Here is a 16,683-nt window from a genome sequence, read left to right as displayed (position 1 = left end):
GGTTTTTGGAGGTGGGAACATTGACTGTGCTGCGTGAAAAAGGTGTTGAAAAGAGGGAGGTGTCCCTATTGTAGTGCCAATGACATGACCCTCTCACTTACAGGAAGCAATTGTGTCTAGTGATTAGAGCAAGTGACAGAGAGTCAGGACTCTTGGGTTCTATTCCCAGCTGTACCTCTGGCTTACTGAGTGATCATAGGCAAATCACAACTGCTCTGTCCCTCCATTGCATCGTCTACAAAGTATGATGATAATTCGCACTTCGCAGGAGGATTCTGTCACTTGGGGGGGATTTATGGATGAAAGGCGGTGTAGAAGGGTAAGTGCTGCTGTTATAATGACCTCTGTCCTAAAACTTTATATATCTATCTTCTGATAAAGATTTCTTAGACAAATAGTTCTCCACACCTGTTTGTTTGAGAGACAGTGACTATAAGATTTTCAATCCAATGCTCTCAGTGTATCATTTCAAAAAGTGATCTATAAACATCATCACTCCTCACCCTGACCTTACCTGCTTAAATGGACACCATCAACTTAAAACCACTCAGCTATCTGAGATAGCCTCACCTATTGTTACAAGCATAGCTAAGATCACTGTAACCCAGAGAGATGAGAGCCAAAGGTATTTCTCTATTTTTCTAGATGGCTCACTTGGTGTATTTGACAGCAGTCAGTGTGTAGTCAGTTTCACTATTTCTGTGGCATTGGTTAATGAGTTTCCCCTTGTTTTGCACAGAGCACTTACTTTGAAACTAGGACAATGTGACTGCAGAGCCAAACAAATGAACAGAGTAAGGTCGCAGCTCAAGGGCAGGCACAGCACCTGAAAATACATTTAACTCATTTACTGAAATTCACTAGACTTCAAGTTGACAGAAGCTAATTGTTCTCAGGGGAACATAGGAATCTAGTATCATAATAATAACATTTATCATAGCAGTGTGGTCTGCTTGTCCATCTAATCACTTACCCTACCTCCAGGATTGACTGTTTGTCCACCTGTGGCCTCTAGCAGTGGTCATTGGTCCTTCGCCTGTTACCTTACCTCTGGCAGTAGCTATTGGCCTGTCTACTGCATTCATCTTTGTCTAGTGCCTGATGATTCAGACAGTTCACTCCTCCATAGACACCTTTTCACTGACCTGCCCTAATAACGACAATCTAATACATGAAAAATCTCTCACAATAACAAAATTCCAAGACTGTAATGTTACCTTCCTACTGAATTTTTCCTAGGAAATACTTAGACATTAGCTCCTTTCTGAAGGATAGTGTTCTGCCCTGGGCATAGTTGACACTTCTCTGGATAGCCCCTGGACACTTGCATAGCCCGTGAAGCACCTGTCCCACTTGCTAGGAGCATGAGATTTGAGGTGGTTTTCAAGTGTAAGTCCCTGCATTGTGGGGTGAAGTTGGGACCTACTGAACCCATCTAGTCATAGCTGCAGTGTGGTTTTCCGTCCACAATGGGGAGAAACACCATTGTAGGTGGCACCAGCTCAGCTGGGCCTGAGCTGAAGGCCTTGTCCCAGGCACTGCAAACCAACACCTGTAAAATGAAAGGGATGGCTGGAAAATGCTGTTGCATGGCTTTGTACAGGCAATACAAGTGCAAGGTATTCCAACCAAGTGGGTGTTGTAACACCTTTTCACCTAGTATAGGCAAGTTCTTAGTAAGAACTAAACGGGCAAGCGCTTGCAGTGTATTAGCCCAAGAAGTCATTCTGTGTGGCCCTAGGCAACTTCTTGATTGTTTTGGTTTAAGACTAGACACTATCTTCCTACTTAGCTCCACTGGATAGAGGCTCACATTGGACTCTCACCTAGTGTACCTCATGCTTGTAGATCACCAAAGTCCTCATATGAGTTTTGGCTGTGGTATTGTGCTGGACTCCCACGTACAATTAGGCCAGCCACTAGATGGGTGAAGGACTTTGCTAACTGGACAAGTCTGTTGTGGCATCTGGTCACAATTTGTCATCAGCCTGCAAAGACAAGAGTATGAAAAGTTACCAGATAAGTTTGAGACCCTGCGTAAGTTTCATGCACAGCCTTCTAAAACCATGAATGCATTACTTCTCTGGCAGCCCACGCAAAGTTTCAAAAGAGGTTAAAATATGTTGAGGTTGTCTAATTTTTCAAAGGAAGTTGGCAGCCAAATACTGCAGCAGCTGGGAGTTTGCGCAAGAGCCCGTGTCAGGACAGGCTGCCAGTGGAGAAGGCAGCAAATGAAATCACACAATGTGGGTGACCATGTCAAGGTTCAGTTGAGATAGGAAATGCCTACAACTTGGTGATGTTCCTTCAGTGCACAAGAGAGGCTCCTAGCCTCAGAATTCAGATGTCTCTCAAAAGATAAGTCTGGAGATTTACAATAATCTCCAGACTCCTTTATCTTTGTTTAGAAGCAGATAGCTTGGTAGCTGTCAAGAGGATGAGAATGGAAGGAAAGGAGCCTAATATAAATATAGCCCAGGAGTAAGTTTGCTTTTATTGGGGTGGATCTGAGAATGGTCTGCCACCCAAAAGAAGATATGGACAATCTTCATTATAATGCAGGGATGAAAAAATGTGGGAGTAAGATGATAAAAGATCATGATAAGCAAAATCTTATTTGGGAATAGTAGCCAGGCTCTTACATAGAGCCATAATGATTATTTAATCATGGAACTATATTTGTACTTTTTATTTCAACAGAGTTCTTCTCCCTCTCTTTCTCTGAATATGATTTCATATACATTTGATGCATTACAATTATATAACAAACATTTCTGCAGGCAAAATAGAAAAACCCAATAATGGAGCATAAAGCCATCTGGAGAAGCAGTACTATAACTAATTGCTTATTTAAAACACAAACCCTCCTGAAATGATTGCTGCACTTTTTGGCCTTTGTCCTCAACAGACCTGAATGCTGTTTTAGCTCTTTCCGAAGACTGGATGCTAAGGCTGCTACTGAAAAATTCCAGCAGGACCTGGGTTTCCGAATGTTAAATTGTGGAAGGACTGATCTAATCAACCAAGCTATAGAGGCACTGGGACCTGATGGGGTTAACACAATGGATGATCAGGTATATGAGAAGACCCTGAGAAAGTTTTCCTGCATGAGCAAATTAAATATTTTTTGTAGAGGCAAATCAATGCATGATGACTCAGGTATTTTTCTCAAGTTCTAGCTTGGGCTAGCCTGTGAACTCTTAAAGAGAATTGTTTCTACATCGCTTGGTGAGCAGCTGCATTCCCTGGAATGCTCTATGGCATGTCTTCAGCAGAAATGGAGGATAGATTAGTATTCAGGATATATAATAGGAAAGCTAGATTTTGTTTTGCACCTAAATGTTTGCAAAATTAAGATACCTACATGCTTGCTGCCAGTGACTAGTTCTCCAGTTGAAATTCAGGCCAGGTCAATGAGGAGTGACCAAAAGGTGTTACTATCTGATGGCTTTTGGGTGACCTGTATGAACTGAGTTAGATGCTGCTCTTAACGCCCCAGTTGGAACCCTCTACAGAGAGGCCAAGAAGAGCTCAGCAGGCAGATGACTTCTCTATCCTTTCACTTCTGAAGTGGTCTCTTCAGATCTGAGTTGAGGCACATGAACCAAATAGCCTGGAACTGCCCATACTGACTCTGTCCCAATGATTAACAGTGGACTTCCGTACAGGGCACCTTTCCTTGCACTGAATTTACTTTGAATTAAAAAATTACTTTGAGATGACAGTACAATAGTTGTGGCAATGAGCAGGAGCTGCTTCTATTCGGGGACAGCAAGATACCTATTAGGAGTGGAAAGGTTGACAAACATATTAAGGCCCAGCTTGACAAAGCCCTGGCTGGGATGATTTAGTTGGGGTTGGTTCTGCTTTGAGCAGGGGGTTAGAGTAGATGACCTCCTGAGGTCTCTTCCAACCCTAATCTTCTATGATTGTATAATATCTATAGTGCTGCACATCATTGCAGGCTTGCAGACTATATTTTAAAATAGACCCACCTTCACAAATGCACATACACCTATTGCTTCTGGAGTGGGGGAGAGGGGGGGAAATTGCCTGTAAGTGTGCAAACAAGCATTGTCCATGCAAGGTGGTTGTGCACAGGTGAGTTATTAGATGCACAATGACCTGATTTACATAGGCTTTGTGGGCATAGGGGCAACAGCACACATTTGTGGGGCAGCCTGGAGGAAGACTAGCACCACTTTTAAAACAATACAGCTGGCTCCAGTCTGTTTTGTTTTGTGAAAATCTGCCACTTGGGGGGTTTTTTCCCTCACATTTTTGTGGTTTCAGGATATAAAGCCCAGAGGACTTTTTTGTTCTTTCAAAACAAATCTTTGATATTTTTTGCCTCTGATACTTTGTTCAGTGACCTGCTGATTTATTTACCCTCACACCAAAGAAATCACAGCGCAGAGCCAATTGCCAATTTTTTTCCCTTCAGCCAGACAGAGGGTGGGGGGTTGTTTTTCAGCCAAACTCTGCACTTCGATGGTTTTTGCTGACAGCACAAGCTAAGGGGTTTAAAACTTTGTAAACAGTTGATATCATAGTCTCATTATCACCCGATTGATGTCATATTGTAGCCAATCCTACTGGAGGATTTCATTGAATTAGTGTTAAGGATTGCTGTACTGGTGTTTACTTTGCATGTCCTCAACAGAGGACACCTCTCCCAAATTTACAGCCCAGCATCCTAGCATCTTATTGACTAAGGAGGCTTGGAGGAGGATGTCTAGGGAGACACTGCTGTTCTGTGATTAGCCACTTGTATCACTGTGAAACAATGCAAGACGATTCTCTTCTTTCAGAGTCCCAAGGTCTGAGCATGCTTTCTCTGCTGCATTACCAACTAAGGATGGGGTTAAATCAAAACCCTAGATGTCAACTCTACCATATGTGGGATCTGGATCCAGATCTGAACTTTGCAGCTGGCACCTGTTTCTGTAATGGGATGTGCCAGAGCCAGCATGCCTATGGAAAACTGACTTAAGGCCTGGAAACAGAACCCAGGTCTATTGGACAGCAGAGTGGAGCATTAACCAGAGTGATACCTAGCCAGCCCAGCTGATACATTCATATTAGACTTACCCTGGCTAAAGGAAATCATTCTTAAAATGCTACACAGTAGGCAGGAATCTCTGAGTCATTATAGGCAGGTGTGACTGCCCCACTCATGGCGAGCAGAGCTGGACAAAACTTTCCTGGTAAGGGCCACCCAATCAGATGGAAGTGAAATAGCCGCTGGCCCCACCATTCAGAACCAGTTTCAGATTTTGAAGGTGTTTGTCTGAAGTGTTTGTTCAGACCCAGCTCTAGTCGTAGCCTCAATACTCAGAGTAGGGTTACTGAGGTTTGAGCTTGGAGCAATGTCTTGGGCTGATTTATGGTTTCCAATGGATGCCATTTGCTACTCATTGGTTTCATATGGTTTTGTGGAGAAAAAATAAAACTCAGAGATTTGGGGTGAGTTTCCTTTTGAGTTCTTGGTTTTTATCTGAACCTGAAATGCAGATTAAAACTTGTGGGGAGGGGAGTGCAAAAGGCCCATGACTCAAATGGAAAGATGGAGTTATACAAACCCCTTAGAATTGAACCCCTGAGTTTGGCAGGGCTCTAGTTACAAATAGAGATGGCCCAGAACCTAAACCACAGCTCTAACTCTGAATCTACAGCTGAATTTCCTACCCTTGTCATGTGCCTGCATCAAAGCCAAACCCCAGCTCCAAGCATTCCCAGAGAAGGCAGTTCCAGCTTCGGATCAGAACTGTCCCAGGTCTGGGGGCATTCAGATTCTGGCCTTTTCAGAGAGAAGCTTGAGCAGCATGTGTGGGATCCAAACTCCACACCTGGCATTTGGATCCAGGGTTTGATTCAGGCCCCTTTGTAAGAATGAGGCTAGATTATTGTTTGATTAGTGCAGACATGCCCCTTTGTGAAAAATTCAATCAAATAAAAAAAAATTAAAAAACCCAGATAATGAAAAGTGAAAGAACCTGAGACGTGAGCTTCAGTCTATTTCATCATGAAAGCATTTTGGCCATTTACTTGGCTTGGCTATTTCTGGAGTGATTTGTTTGTAAATACGGCCAGTCTAGCTCATGAGTAATCTCTGGCTGGTCATTGTTTAAACAGAGAGAAAGCAAGAGAGAGAGATTTTATGGGTAGAAATGTTCTGTCAGTGCTGAAATACTTTAACAAATATTGTTTTGCCAATGGAGATCGTATTTGCCAAGTAAACTTCTCTGTGTTTGTTTCTGCTTAAGTTCCCCTGGCCAAGGAGGATGCAAGGAGCTCTGTTCCTTTCCTGCAGCCTTAGGAAAGGGGCTGCCTCTAAAAACATGGCTCAGTGCAAAGTTTAGGATTTTAAATAACCCATTTAAAATGACTGCTAGCTCATCTGCTATTTATTCAATGTAGGACATATCACATTCCTATTTTAATGTCTTGATTTCCCCCGCAGCACACAGAAATCACAAATGCATATACATCCCCTGTGCACACACGCACACATTGTATGTACATCACACACTGCACATTATTTATATATATATTATAAATATACACACACACACCTATATTGCAGACCCAGTTCCATCAGCCCCTTTGGCCGATGGACTCTCTGCTGTGAGGCCTGTAGATACAGGCTAACTGTTGCTGACTTTTCTTCCTGAAGGGCGTGACCCCGCTAATGTATGCCTGTGCTGCTGGAGATGAAGCCATGGTCCAGATGCTGATTGATGCTGGAGCAAATTTGGACATACCAGTAAGTAAGGGCCAAAACCAGAAAACCTGCTCATCTTTGATTTGTAAATAAGCAGGATCGGTTATGAAATCGCTCCCGGCAACCAAAAGCTCCAGCTTGTGGAGTTTGTGCACCAGACTTACTTTCAGAGCTCATTGTTTCAAGGTTTTGGGAGAAATAAAGCCCAAAGCCCCTTGGAGTGCGCAGTGGCTGAAATAATGATTGACATAGGGAGCAAAAAAGGTCTCCTTTTGGAAAGAGCTGCCACTAAGGGAAATCAATAGGCACATTAGAGAAGCCCAGACGAGAGAACACAATGATCAGCCCAGGCAGCACTCGCTGAATGGTGTCAGTCTGTCACTACCAGGGATTGTTATTCCCCAGGGAAATGCCAGTTACAGTAGAGTCTGAAGAAGATGGGAGAGAGACAGAGACTGCTATGGTCAATAACTGAGCTTTTCATGTTCCCAGGTTCCTGGCAGCAATCCCCGATATCCCTCAGTCCATCCCGACAGCCGGCACTGGACTGCACTCACCTTTGCTGTGCTACATGGACACATTTCTGTAGTTCAGGTAAGCAAAGGGGAGGGAGACACAGTTGTGATGAATCCTTAAAATATACATAGAGAATGAGGGGTGATCTATTTCTCTGAGCACAGGGCAGGGAGCCAGGACCTCCTAGCTTTTAAACCAAGCTCAGAACTGGGTTCCCTTTGTTGCTTTGGTCTTTTTAAAATCACTGATTATCCATGTACCTGTAAAATGAGGGGAATGTGACATGCCTTACAGTGTTGGTGGGGGTTGATTCGTTAAGCTCTGGAAAGGCTTTGACAATGAAACATTCTACAAATTCTTATTCTTTTTTCTAATTACTATTTGTATATTAATGTCTTAAGTTTTTCTGGCCTCAAAACAATGTGGATCAGCCACTAACAATGGTGTCTGGTGAACTGGTGCTTTCAGGGGAGTGTGCCCAAGTATGGGCAGAGTGCTTGGTCAGCATGTTTCTTGAAAGTATTAGCTATGGCCTGGATACTTTTTATAGGTGCAAAAATTGAGTTGCCTGTCCATTCCTGCTTAGAAGCCCGCTCCTGAGAGAAGAGCACCCTATGCTCCCTTTGCATGCTCCAGCCCTGAAAGCTCTGACTCTCCTACAATGGGTTCTGAATGTATCATCAGTGGGAGTGCTGCTACATCCAGCCACTCCTTTGCTCACTAGGTACATTTGGATTCCCTTCCTGCAAGCTCTGTGCATGCTCATTGCCAGTCTTTCTGCTGAATTCACACAGAGAGCATGCAGAATTGGATGCCGGGGTGCCTTGTGGAGCCCTCCAAGGTACCCACTCTCTCTCTCTAACTTCAGAGTGAGTCAAAACTGATCCACAGGAGGTTTTCAGCTGCTGGTGAGGCAATAAGCAATTTCTATTCAGCTCTCAAGGAAGACACAACTATAAGCTAATGTGGGGTTTTTTTATATTTGGTTTTACAAATGTATGCAAATATAAATGCAAATTAGATTCATCCTTCATGTCCTTGGCAAGTTGCCAGTGCACTCTTTGCATTTCAAAGGTTGTACAATTTTAATTTACATGTGAGATAATACATGTGATACTCTCAGGAGACAGTGCTGAGAAATACATCAACAAGGCTCCTTGGACTGAACTTAGCCTTCTGCTCCTCTGGGCCGTATTATGTTGCCTGCAGCAAGTGTTTATTCACTTAGATGTTTTAAGTATTTAAACTTCTAAATCTAATGTCAAAACCTTCCCTACAATGATCATCACTGAAAGAGTCCTATCTCCGCTTTCTCTGAATGTAGTGAAGCCCAGTGGAATTGCCTCTTTCTTGATATCCATGACTGGATTTGCCAGATCTAGCTTCTCCATCAAGGGAGAAATAAATTAGTAAATAGAAAAAGTCATTGTCCTCCACCAGCAATATTATGCTGAAAATGTAAATGTGAAATTACCAGGCACAATCATACATCCAGTCTGTGCCGAGGCAAGGGATGTAATAAATTGGTGACCACCTAGGGCTCCATGATTGTCATTGTGCTGCATACTATGGCTGCTCAGAAATGCATGCCATACCAGCAGCATGAATAGAACCCAGATCCTCCTGCTCCAAAAGCACAGGTTCTTGCCATGTGAATTAAAAGGAGATTAACTCCATCAACTACCAGCAGTGTAAGGTTTATGCCATGGATGATTGTGACTCTGGATGATTGTGGATGATTGCTGGATGATTGTGACTCTGTCCAGTAGAGGAGCAGTGGTTTTCCCAGAGGAAAGAATCCCAACTAGCTGCCCTCTATGGCTATACATGGTCAACAGGGTGTCTGCCCCTGCCTGGAAATACAAATGCCCAGACCTGCTTTGTTGTTCTTATAAATGAAGGGTTCTTCTTCAAGTGCCGCTCCCTATGTGTATTTCCCAGTGGGTCCACGTGTGCCCGAGTCTGGCAATTCTAACAAGCAGTGTCCATTGGCCTGCACTTATACAGTAGTTCACCTCATGCTCCCGACCGAGGGCATAAGAGCCATGCACAGGCCATAACCTCTCCAGTTCCCTCTTACCACCACATGGCCTGTGTCAGAATCCCTGTGTCCACGGATTTCTCCAGCTTTTATCCTTGTACTCTAAGTCAGGGGTGGGCAGACTTTTTGGCCCGAGGGCCACATCAGGGTACCAAAACGGTATGGAGGGCTGGGTAGGGAAGGCTATGCCTCTGCAAACAGCCTGGCCCCCACCTCCTATCCACCCCCTCCCACTTTCCGTCCCCTGACTGCCCCTCTCAGAACCCCCGACCCATCCAACTCCCTCTGCTCCTTGTCCCCTGACCGCCCCCTCCAGGGACCACCGCCCCTAACCGCCCCCTGGGACCTCAGCCCCTGTCTTGCCATAACTTAGAGGTTGTAAGGACAAGCTATATTGTCTCACAGGATCTCTAAATGGATTTCTGGGTGCATCATCACGTGCTACCAATTAGTGCACATCCCTCCACCTGACAGGGTAAGGGCCTACTCCACCAGAGCACAAACTGCCTCTACAGCATCAGTGGACGAAATACCATTACTGGACATAGGCAGGCAGCTATCTGGAATTCCATTAACACCTTCATTAAACACTACACGCTAGTTTAAACCTCCAGTGCAGACCCAGTAGTGGGAACTGCAATAATTCAAGCATCTTTCTTGCACCCCCACTCCAGTCTGAGTACCGCTTGTCAATCACCCACATGTGGAATACACATAGGGACCAGCACTCGAAAAAGAAATGGAGGTTACTTACCAGCAACTGGAAATTCTTTGAGATGTGTGGTCCCTATCTGCCCTCCATCCCCTCTGCTTTGGATCTTACTAGATTTGCGGTACAAGGAGGAACTGGAGAGGCATCGGCCCACACTGCCTCTTACGCCCTCAGTCTGGAGCCCAAGGTGAATGACTGCGTGTGTGCAGGCCAATGGACACTGCTTGTTAGAATTTACATGCATGGGCACCACGTGTCAAATGCAGCTAGGGATGACACATCTCAAAGAACTTCCAGTTACAGCTAAGTCACCTCCATTTCCTGCCAGTTGATCCCGCTCCACATGATGGTGTCAATGTGACTTTGTTACTTTTTGCTACTTCAAATGTTTGAAAAGGATATTGTCCCCACTCCTCCATGGCCAGTTACGGCTGGCTTAGCGCCAGTCTGCCTGCAAAGAGTTCCCCCAGGGTGGGGGCTGGTTAACACCCTGGCCAAAGTAAAGACACAGTTTATGCCCCGAATGAGGATTAGGCTTCGCGGGTGGCAGATCAGGGAAGCCCGAGGAGTCTCGTCATCCAGAATTTGCAGGGCCTAAGGTTCTGACAGAGCAGTTTGGCTCTTGTGGCAAATTCCGTTAGCCATCTTGTCTGCTTCCTGCACAGCATGTAACCAAATGGCAGGGATTTCCCACACTGCAAAAGCATCTAACCCTTTTGAGTCTGGAGATCAGATGAAAACGTGCCCACTGGGATACAATAAATAGGGGGCTTTAGTCTCCTGTCCATCTGATACCTTTCACCAGTACTAGACTGAGTATAACAAAAACAAAAAAAACAAGAACAGTAAAGAGAGAAGAATAAATAAATCCCTAAAGAGATGTTAGCCATGAGCCCCTAGGCTTCAGTCCCAGACGCAGGCAACAAACAGATACATGTGAGAGGTGAGTTTGCCTTGCGATGGATATTTTTCCTTTAGTTTTTGCTGAGCTCCCTTTGTGTTTTTCACCCTTTGCTACGGACCTAATGGGTTTCCCTCCCAACACACAGGCTCTTCTGTTGTGTCTTTCTGAATTGCTCGGTTCTGAACTTCTTGTCTCTGATTGGTCTTTTGCAGCTGCTCTTGGATGCTGGTGCCCATGTTGAGGGCTCCGCAGTTAACAGCGGTGAGGATAATTATGCTGAGACCCCACTTCAACTGGCTTCAGCGGCAGGTGAGTCAAATAAGATGCTTACGTTCTCACTCCCAAGATCACAGGAAAACTATGGCAGAAGTATAGAAGTATGGGTCAGATGTTTAGGTTTTAGTTACATGACTTGGGATTTACTTTGCATTGTACTTTAAGCCAATTAACAATGAAAGGTGTAATGAAAATTTCAAACTGGTGGGGGAGTAGGTAGCTTCCGGGGGTTAGATAATGGGATACAGTACTTTTTTCATGCCTAAATCACTAGTGGAAGCCTAGCCTAGGTTAACAGTATCTGAGAGCTGTTGCCATCTGCTGTTTGGTGACCGACCTGAAATGTGCTGCTGCGTGTCAGCTCGGTCCACATTTACTACTGTCACTAATTATCACTTCCTGCCAACAGCCTCAGCAGGGAAGCCAAGTGCTGAGTGGGACTGCAGCGTGCTTTCCCTCATAGTGCATGCATGGGGCAGCATTGGGAAAGTTAGGTTGCCACTGTCCATCCTCTGCCTCTCCTGGAGCTGAATAGCCTCCAAGGCTGTCAGACTAACACCTTTTGTCAGCCCAAGAGTCACACTGGGAAAAACCATCCTAGGTTGTACAAAGATCTTTGCTTTATCTCATTCGTTTAAAAAAGAAACAACATCTTGAGCCTGTTTTCCAAGCAGGTGCCACGTCGGGGGTTTACATGGCATATAAGGACTCACCTGTGCCAGCTCAAAGATCATTATTCTTCTCCCTCACCTGCAGCCTACCATTTTGGTTTTCCTCTGTTCTTTCTCCATTGTTTGAAGTCTGATTATTATGGGATGGATTCTCTGGTTTGCTCTTTTTGTGCCATCCCAATGGCATAAAGGGAGCAGAAGGTTGTCCCCAAAGCTGTTGTAGCTGGCTCTCCCACCACCACTCCTGCAGCCTCTGGCAGCAGGGATGGAGGGTGGCTGGAATGCATGGTGCTCCAGTTATCCACGGCTGCAGGATGACCCCTTGCGGGCCATAGCCAGCTAGAAAGTTAGAGCAGCCCCCAGATTCCCTTTTGGACCCCCTTTTAGCTACACTCAGCAGGAGCTGACAACTGAGAATCTGTCCATATTGAAGCCAGATGCATGTACATCTGCTTGTAATGTAGTTTGAATTCAAGATGTTGAAACACGAGGGAAATGTAACTTTTTAAAAATATAGTAAAATATACCTCCCTTCCCCCCCACCCACCCCCCATTTATACATAAAGACGTGCCTGTGCTTCAAATAGAATACAGGACTGGGTGCCAGAACTCCTGGGTTCTCTTCTGAGCTCTGCCTCTAACTAGTTGTGTGGCACTGGGCAACTTAGCCTCTTTGTGTCTCAGTTTCTTCCATCTGTAAAATGGGGATAATAATATTTGTCTCCCTCTCGGGTGTTGTGAGGCTTAATTAACACTTGTGGGGTGCTATAGAAGTGCCTTTTAAAGGATGCTGGAAAATGGAATTATCATTACTTTTCTGCCAATTCTTAGGGAACTATGAGCTGGTCAGTTTGTTATTGAGTAGGGGCGCAGACCCCCTCCTGAGTATGCTGGAAGTCAATGGGATGTCCTCATCGCTTCACGAAGACATGAACTGCTTTAGTCACTCAGCCGCACATGGGCACAGGTAAACCTCTGTTCAAAATCAGCCTTAAATTGAAGACCCTCTCAGTGCGGGGATTCGTATACAATTGTTGTACAAGTTCACTGAGGTCTCTTGTTGTAGGGTACCCGCATCGCACACAGGCTGTAGCATGGCTTTACACCACAATTCCCAGACCAAAAATCCCTATCCACACTGGTCTAGGAAGTGTTGCTAGAACCCTCCTGGCAATAGCCATGTTTTAATGCAGTAGAGTTACTAGCATTATTCTGACTCCAGTGTGGCCAGACCCTGCACTTACTTTTGAAGGAATGCATTGGAAAGTAATTATCACTTTGAGTGGTTCTATTCCCAGAATAACTGTGTAAAATTGGCACCTTCTTATTCAACAGATGCAATCCCGCAGGGTTTGCAGATCTATATTTTAGTCACTAAAGTCAGCAAATAAGTTTTTCTTCTGCTTTTTTCACACCTGTTAGCAGCACTACAGAGCCACCATAGCTAGGAGAGAAGGAGCTGGATTTGTTTCTGGGTCAGGCAGCAACAACAGAATTGTTAAGTTCCAACTGCAGGGCACAATTCCGAAGATGTGGGTCGCACGTGTATAACTGGAGGCAGAATTTGAAGGCAATGGGGTTCCTGAGGTGCAATCTGGGGCAGAATTAGGTCTGCAGAAACTTTAATACAGATGATGTGTGAATCAGAAAAAAACCAGCTTGGCTCTTCCATTCCAGGCTGTGTTTGCAGGGTTGGTATTTAGAAATAACATTTCATTATCTGTAAACTGATCCGGAAATCATTCTAGCTCAGTCTCCATCAGAAAAATTAGTTTTGGTGTAACCACATTGATATAGTTACACCAATTCCAAACCCTTAACCTAGATGTGCTGCAGCAGTGTACAACTGGGCTTACATCAATGCAGCGCATGCTGGTAACTTACCAAATTGAATCATAACAATGTAAACCCCACTTTATATTGGTGCAGCATGTCTGCATTAAGACTTGGCTCCCCAGGAACTACAGTGATGTAGTTATACCGACAAACATTTTCCTAATGCTACTTCCCATGACTCAAGAGCTTGTGAAATGTTGCACCTTATCTTTTCAGTGTTAACATCCTTGATTGTGCAATGTCTTATGGTAAAGCATCCGATGGGTTAATTGTGCCACAGTAAGAGTCCTCTTTCTATAACATGTTCTTACTATGCAAATAATGAAGTTAAGCCTCCTATTTCTGGATGATTTTTGTGGGAGGGTGATCAGAAGGCATGAGATTATGTAGTATCAATTCAAGCAGAAAGGGTAAAATCCAGTTCTTTGTGCACTGAGAGTGCCAGCTAGTGGCAATTCAGCACAACATCTTATGTTGGCCTAATTGTCTTGGATAGCCAACATCTGTCCCTTAAGGCTTCTCACATCTGTAGGAAAACCAAGGACCCAGGAATTCTAAATGGGACCCTCTGGTGTTGGACAGGGGCAAGCCATTGCTAGTATTGCTGGTCTGCCAGCCACACAAAGCAAACACTCACAGGATTTGATGAAACCAGTCCTGACTAAACTGCCATAATAATGTTTAAAGACCCAATCATTAGAGGAACCCAGCTCCATCTCTGGGGGGAGGAGGAAGGCATAGGTGTTGGAACTAGGGGTGCGGGGCATGCTGCAGCACTCCCTGGCTTGAAGGGGTTTCCATTATATACCAGGTTTACAGTTTGCTTCAATGGCTCTCAGCAATCCCCCTGTAAAAATTGTTCCAGCACCCCTGGAGGAGGGGTTCATCTCTGGAAAGAAATGAGTCACTAAGTCAGGCTTCCAGGACTTCTGGGTTCAAATCACCCTGCCTGGCCTGTCTGGTTTGTGGGCCTTTAATTTATTAAAGAGCAATTCCTCTTCTTTTTCCTCCACAGAAACGTGCTGCGCAAGCTCCTGACCCAGCCTCAGCAGTCGAAGGGAGATGTTCTCTCGCTGGAGGAGATTTTAGCTGAGGGAGTGGAGAGTGACACCTCCAGCCAGGACAGCTCCATCGAGGGGCAGGTCAGGCTGTGTAAAACCAGGATGAAGGCCCTGCAGGAGGCCATGTATTACAGTGCTGAGCATGGCTACGTGGACATCACCATGGAGCTCCGGGTACTTGGTAAGGCAGGTCTGAAGTAGCTAGAACCCTAATAACCTGTCTCTGCGAGAGCAGGGATTACAGGTCACTAGGAGAAGGGCCTTCACCATCAAGTTCAGATCTGACACACATTGATGGGGGAATAGGGTAGTCTCTAATTTAAATAGAAAAGAAATCAAACTGCTTACTGATCACTCAGCTGCATATTCAAAAGGGCCCACTGATTTAGAGTGCCCCAATTTCTGGAACAGCCTGGGACCTGAAGATCAGAGCAGCTGATCCCTTCACTCCACTCCATTTGAAGTCTGTCAGAGTTGTGAGTGCTCAGCACATCTGAAAACTCAGGCCCCTCTGAAGTGTCTCAAGTTGAGCTCTCAAAACCAGAGACAGTCAATGCCCAGGAATAGGATTTGAGGACCCGGCTTGCACCTATTCTTACACCTGTAAGGTAGACAACTGAAGACTTTGAAATGTGCATGTCTAAATAAGATAGCTCATCAGAACAAACATGCCGCAATACTGAATTATAGCTATCACAATGGGTTTATATAAGATTGGCTATTCTGTAATGGTGCAGCTAATCTGCAGAATTCAGATTGCTGCTATGCTTGCAGAGAAAACCGGTGGATGAAATGAAGGTTAAAGGGATAGCAGGCTTGGCAAGAACAGGAACTCCTGAGTTCTAATCTTTAGTCCTGACGCTAATTTTCTCTGTGACCATGGGCAAGTCACTTTGCTTTCCTGAGCTTTCCTCAGTGACTCAGCTTCCTCACCTTTAAAATGGGGATAGTGGTACAGTTGCTTTCCAGATTTGCTGGGAGGTCAAATTAGTTGTGTAAATTGTAAAGCACTTTCAAAATAAAAAGAGCCACTTAAATACGGATGATGATTAGAGTAAGAGAGGAAATACCCTCTTGCTTGCTATTTCAGCAACTACCCTCCCCCCACTCACTTTCCCTTGTGTCTGGTTACAGGAATCCCATGGAAGCTTCATGTGTGGATTGAGTCATTACGGACAACCTTTTACCAGTCTCGCTATTCAGTCGTGCAGAACCTCTTACGGGAGTTTGTCACTATTAAGGAGGAGGACTATAACGAAGAGCTGGTTAACGAAGGGCTGCAGCTAATGTTTGATATCCTCAAAACCAGCAAAGTAATCATTCATTTTTTAACAACATGAAGTTCAAATCCTTTGAGCCAGGAGTTTCACAATTATTTGATTATTGTTTGTACTAGAAGCAACGTAAACCCATGTCAGGGCCCAAATGAATTATGGATGTACAGACAGCCATGGCTGTGTTTACCCAAGCTTATGTAATAATGCACTACCAGGGATCAAGACATGAGGGATCCAATACTTGCTTCCTCCATGTCAAAGATGCTTATTTTAATGGAAATCCTTGTATAAACCCCACTTTAGTGATTGGCTTTTGGAACTGAGTGAGTTTACAGTAACGAAAGGGATTACCTGCAAAGTACTAGGGAGCTCAGACTGTCGGTAGCATCTCATCTACCTTCCTGGAATTTTCTGAACAATATTATTAGCTGTTATTGAATAGCAATCTTTTTTCTTTCTTTCTAAAAGTTGGCCTGACCATGCTTCCATTGAATTCAATGGTAGTTTTTGCATTGATTTCAGTGGGAGTAAGATCAGGGCCTATATCATTGTAGACTCCCTGGAGATAGCAGGGAGAGGGACTGGATGGTTAAAAACTAATGCAAAATTTGAACTTTAAAATAGTGCAGAGCCAAGCAACAAACTGATACGTTAGGAACAGTTTC

At 44.5% G+C, this 16,683-nt stretch overlaps 1 protein-coding gene across 1 annotated transcript in view; it reads left to right on the top strand.

Annotated features, from left to right (window-relative positions):
- Positions 1 to 16,683, top strand: part of ABTB2 (ankyrin repeat and BTB domain containing 2) — a 194,431-nt gene that overhangs the window by 167,957 nt on the left and 9,791 nt on the right. The window contains exons 5-11 of the mRNA XM_073347923.2: positions 2,909 to 3,074; positions 6,677 to 6,766; positions 7,217 to 7,318; positions 11,110 to 11,206; positions 12,676 to 12,811; positions 14,696 to 14,922; positions 15,876 to 16,054. Of these exons, the coding sequence (XP_073204024.1) occupies positions 2,909 to 3,074; positions 6,677 to 6,766; positions 7,217 to 7,318; positions 11,110 to 11,206; positions 12,676 to 12,811; positions 14,696 to 14,922; positions 15,876 to 16,054 (997 nt within the window). The remainder of the gene's footprint in view (positions 1 to 2,908; positions 3,075 to 6,676; positions 6,767 to 7,216; positions 7,319 to 11,109; positions 11,207 to 12,675; positions 12,812 to 14,695; positions 14,923 to 15,875; positions 16,055 to 16,683) is intronic.

Source organism: Lepidochelys kempii, chromosome 6 (genome assembly GCF_965140285.1).
Source record: "Lepidochelys kempii isolate rLepKem1 chromosome 6, rLepKem1.hap1, whole genome shotgun sequence".
Classification (NCBI taxonomy): domain Eukaryota; kingdom Metazoa; phylum Chordata; order Testudines; family Cheloniidae; genus Lepidochelys; species Lepidochelys kempii.
The sequence above is the reverse complement of the archived record's forward strand: the minus strand, read 5'-3'. Positions and strand labels throughout refer to the sequence as shown.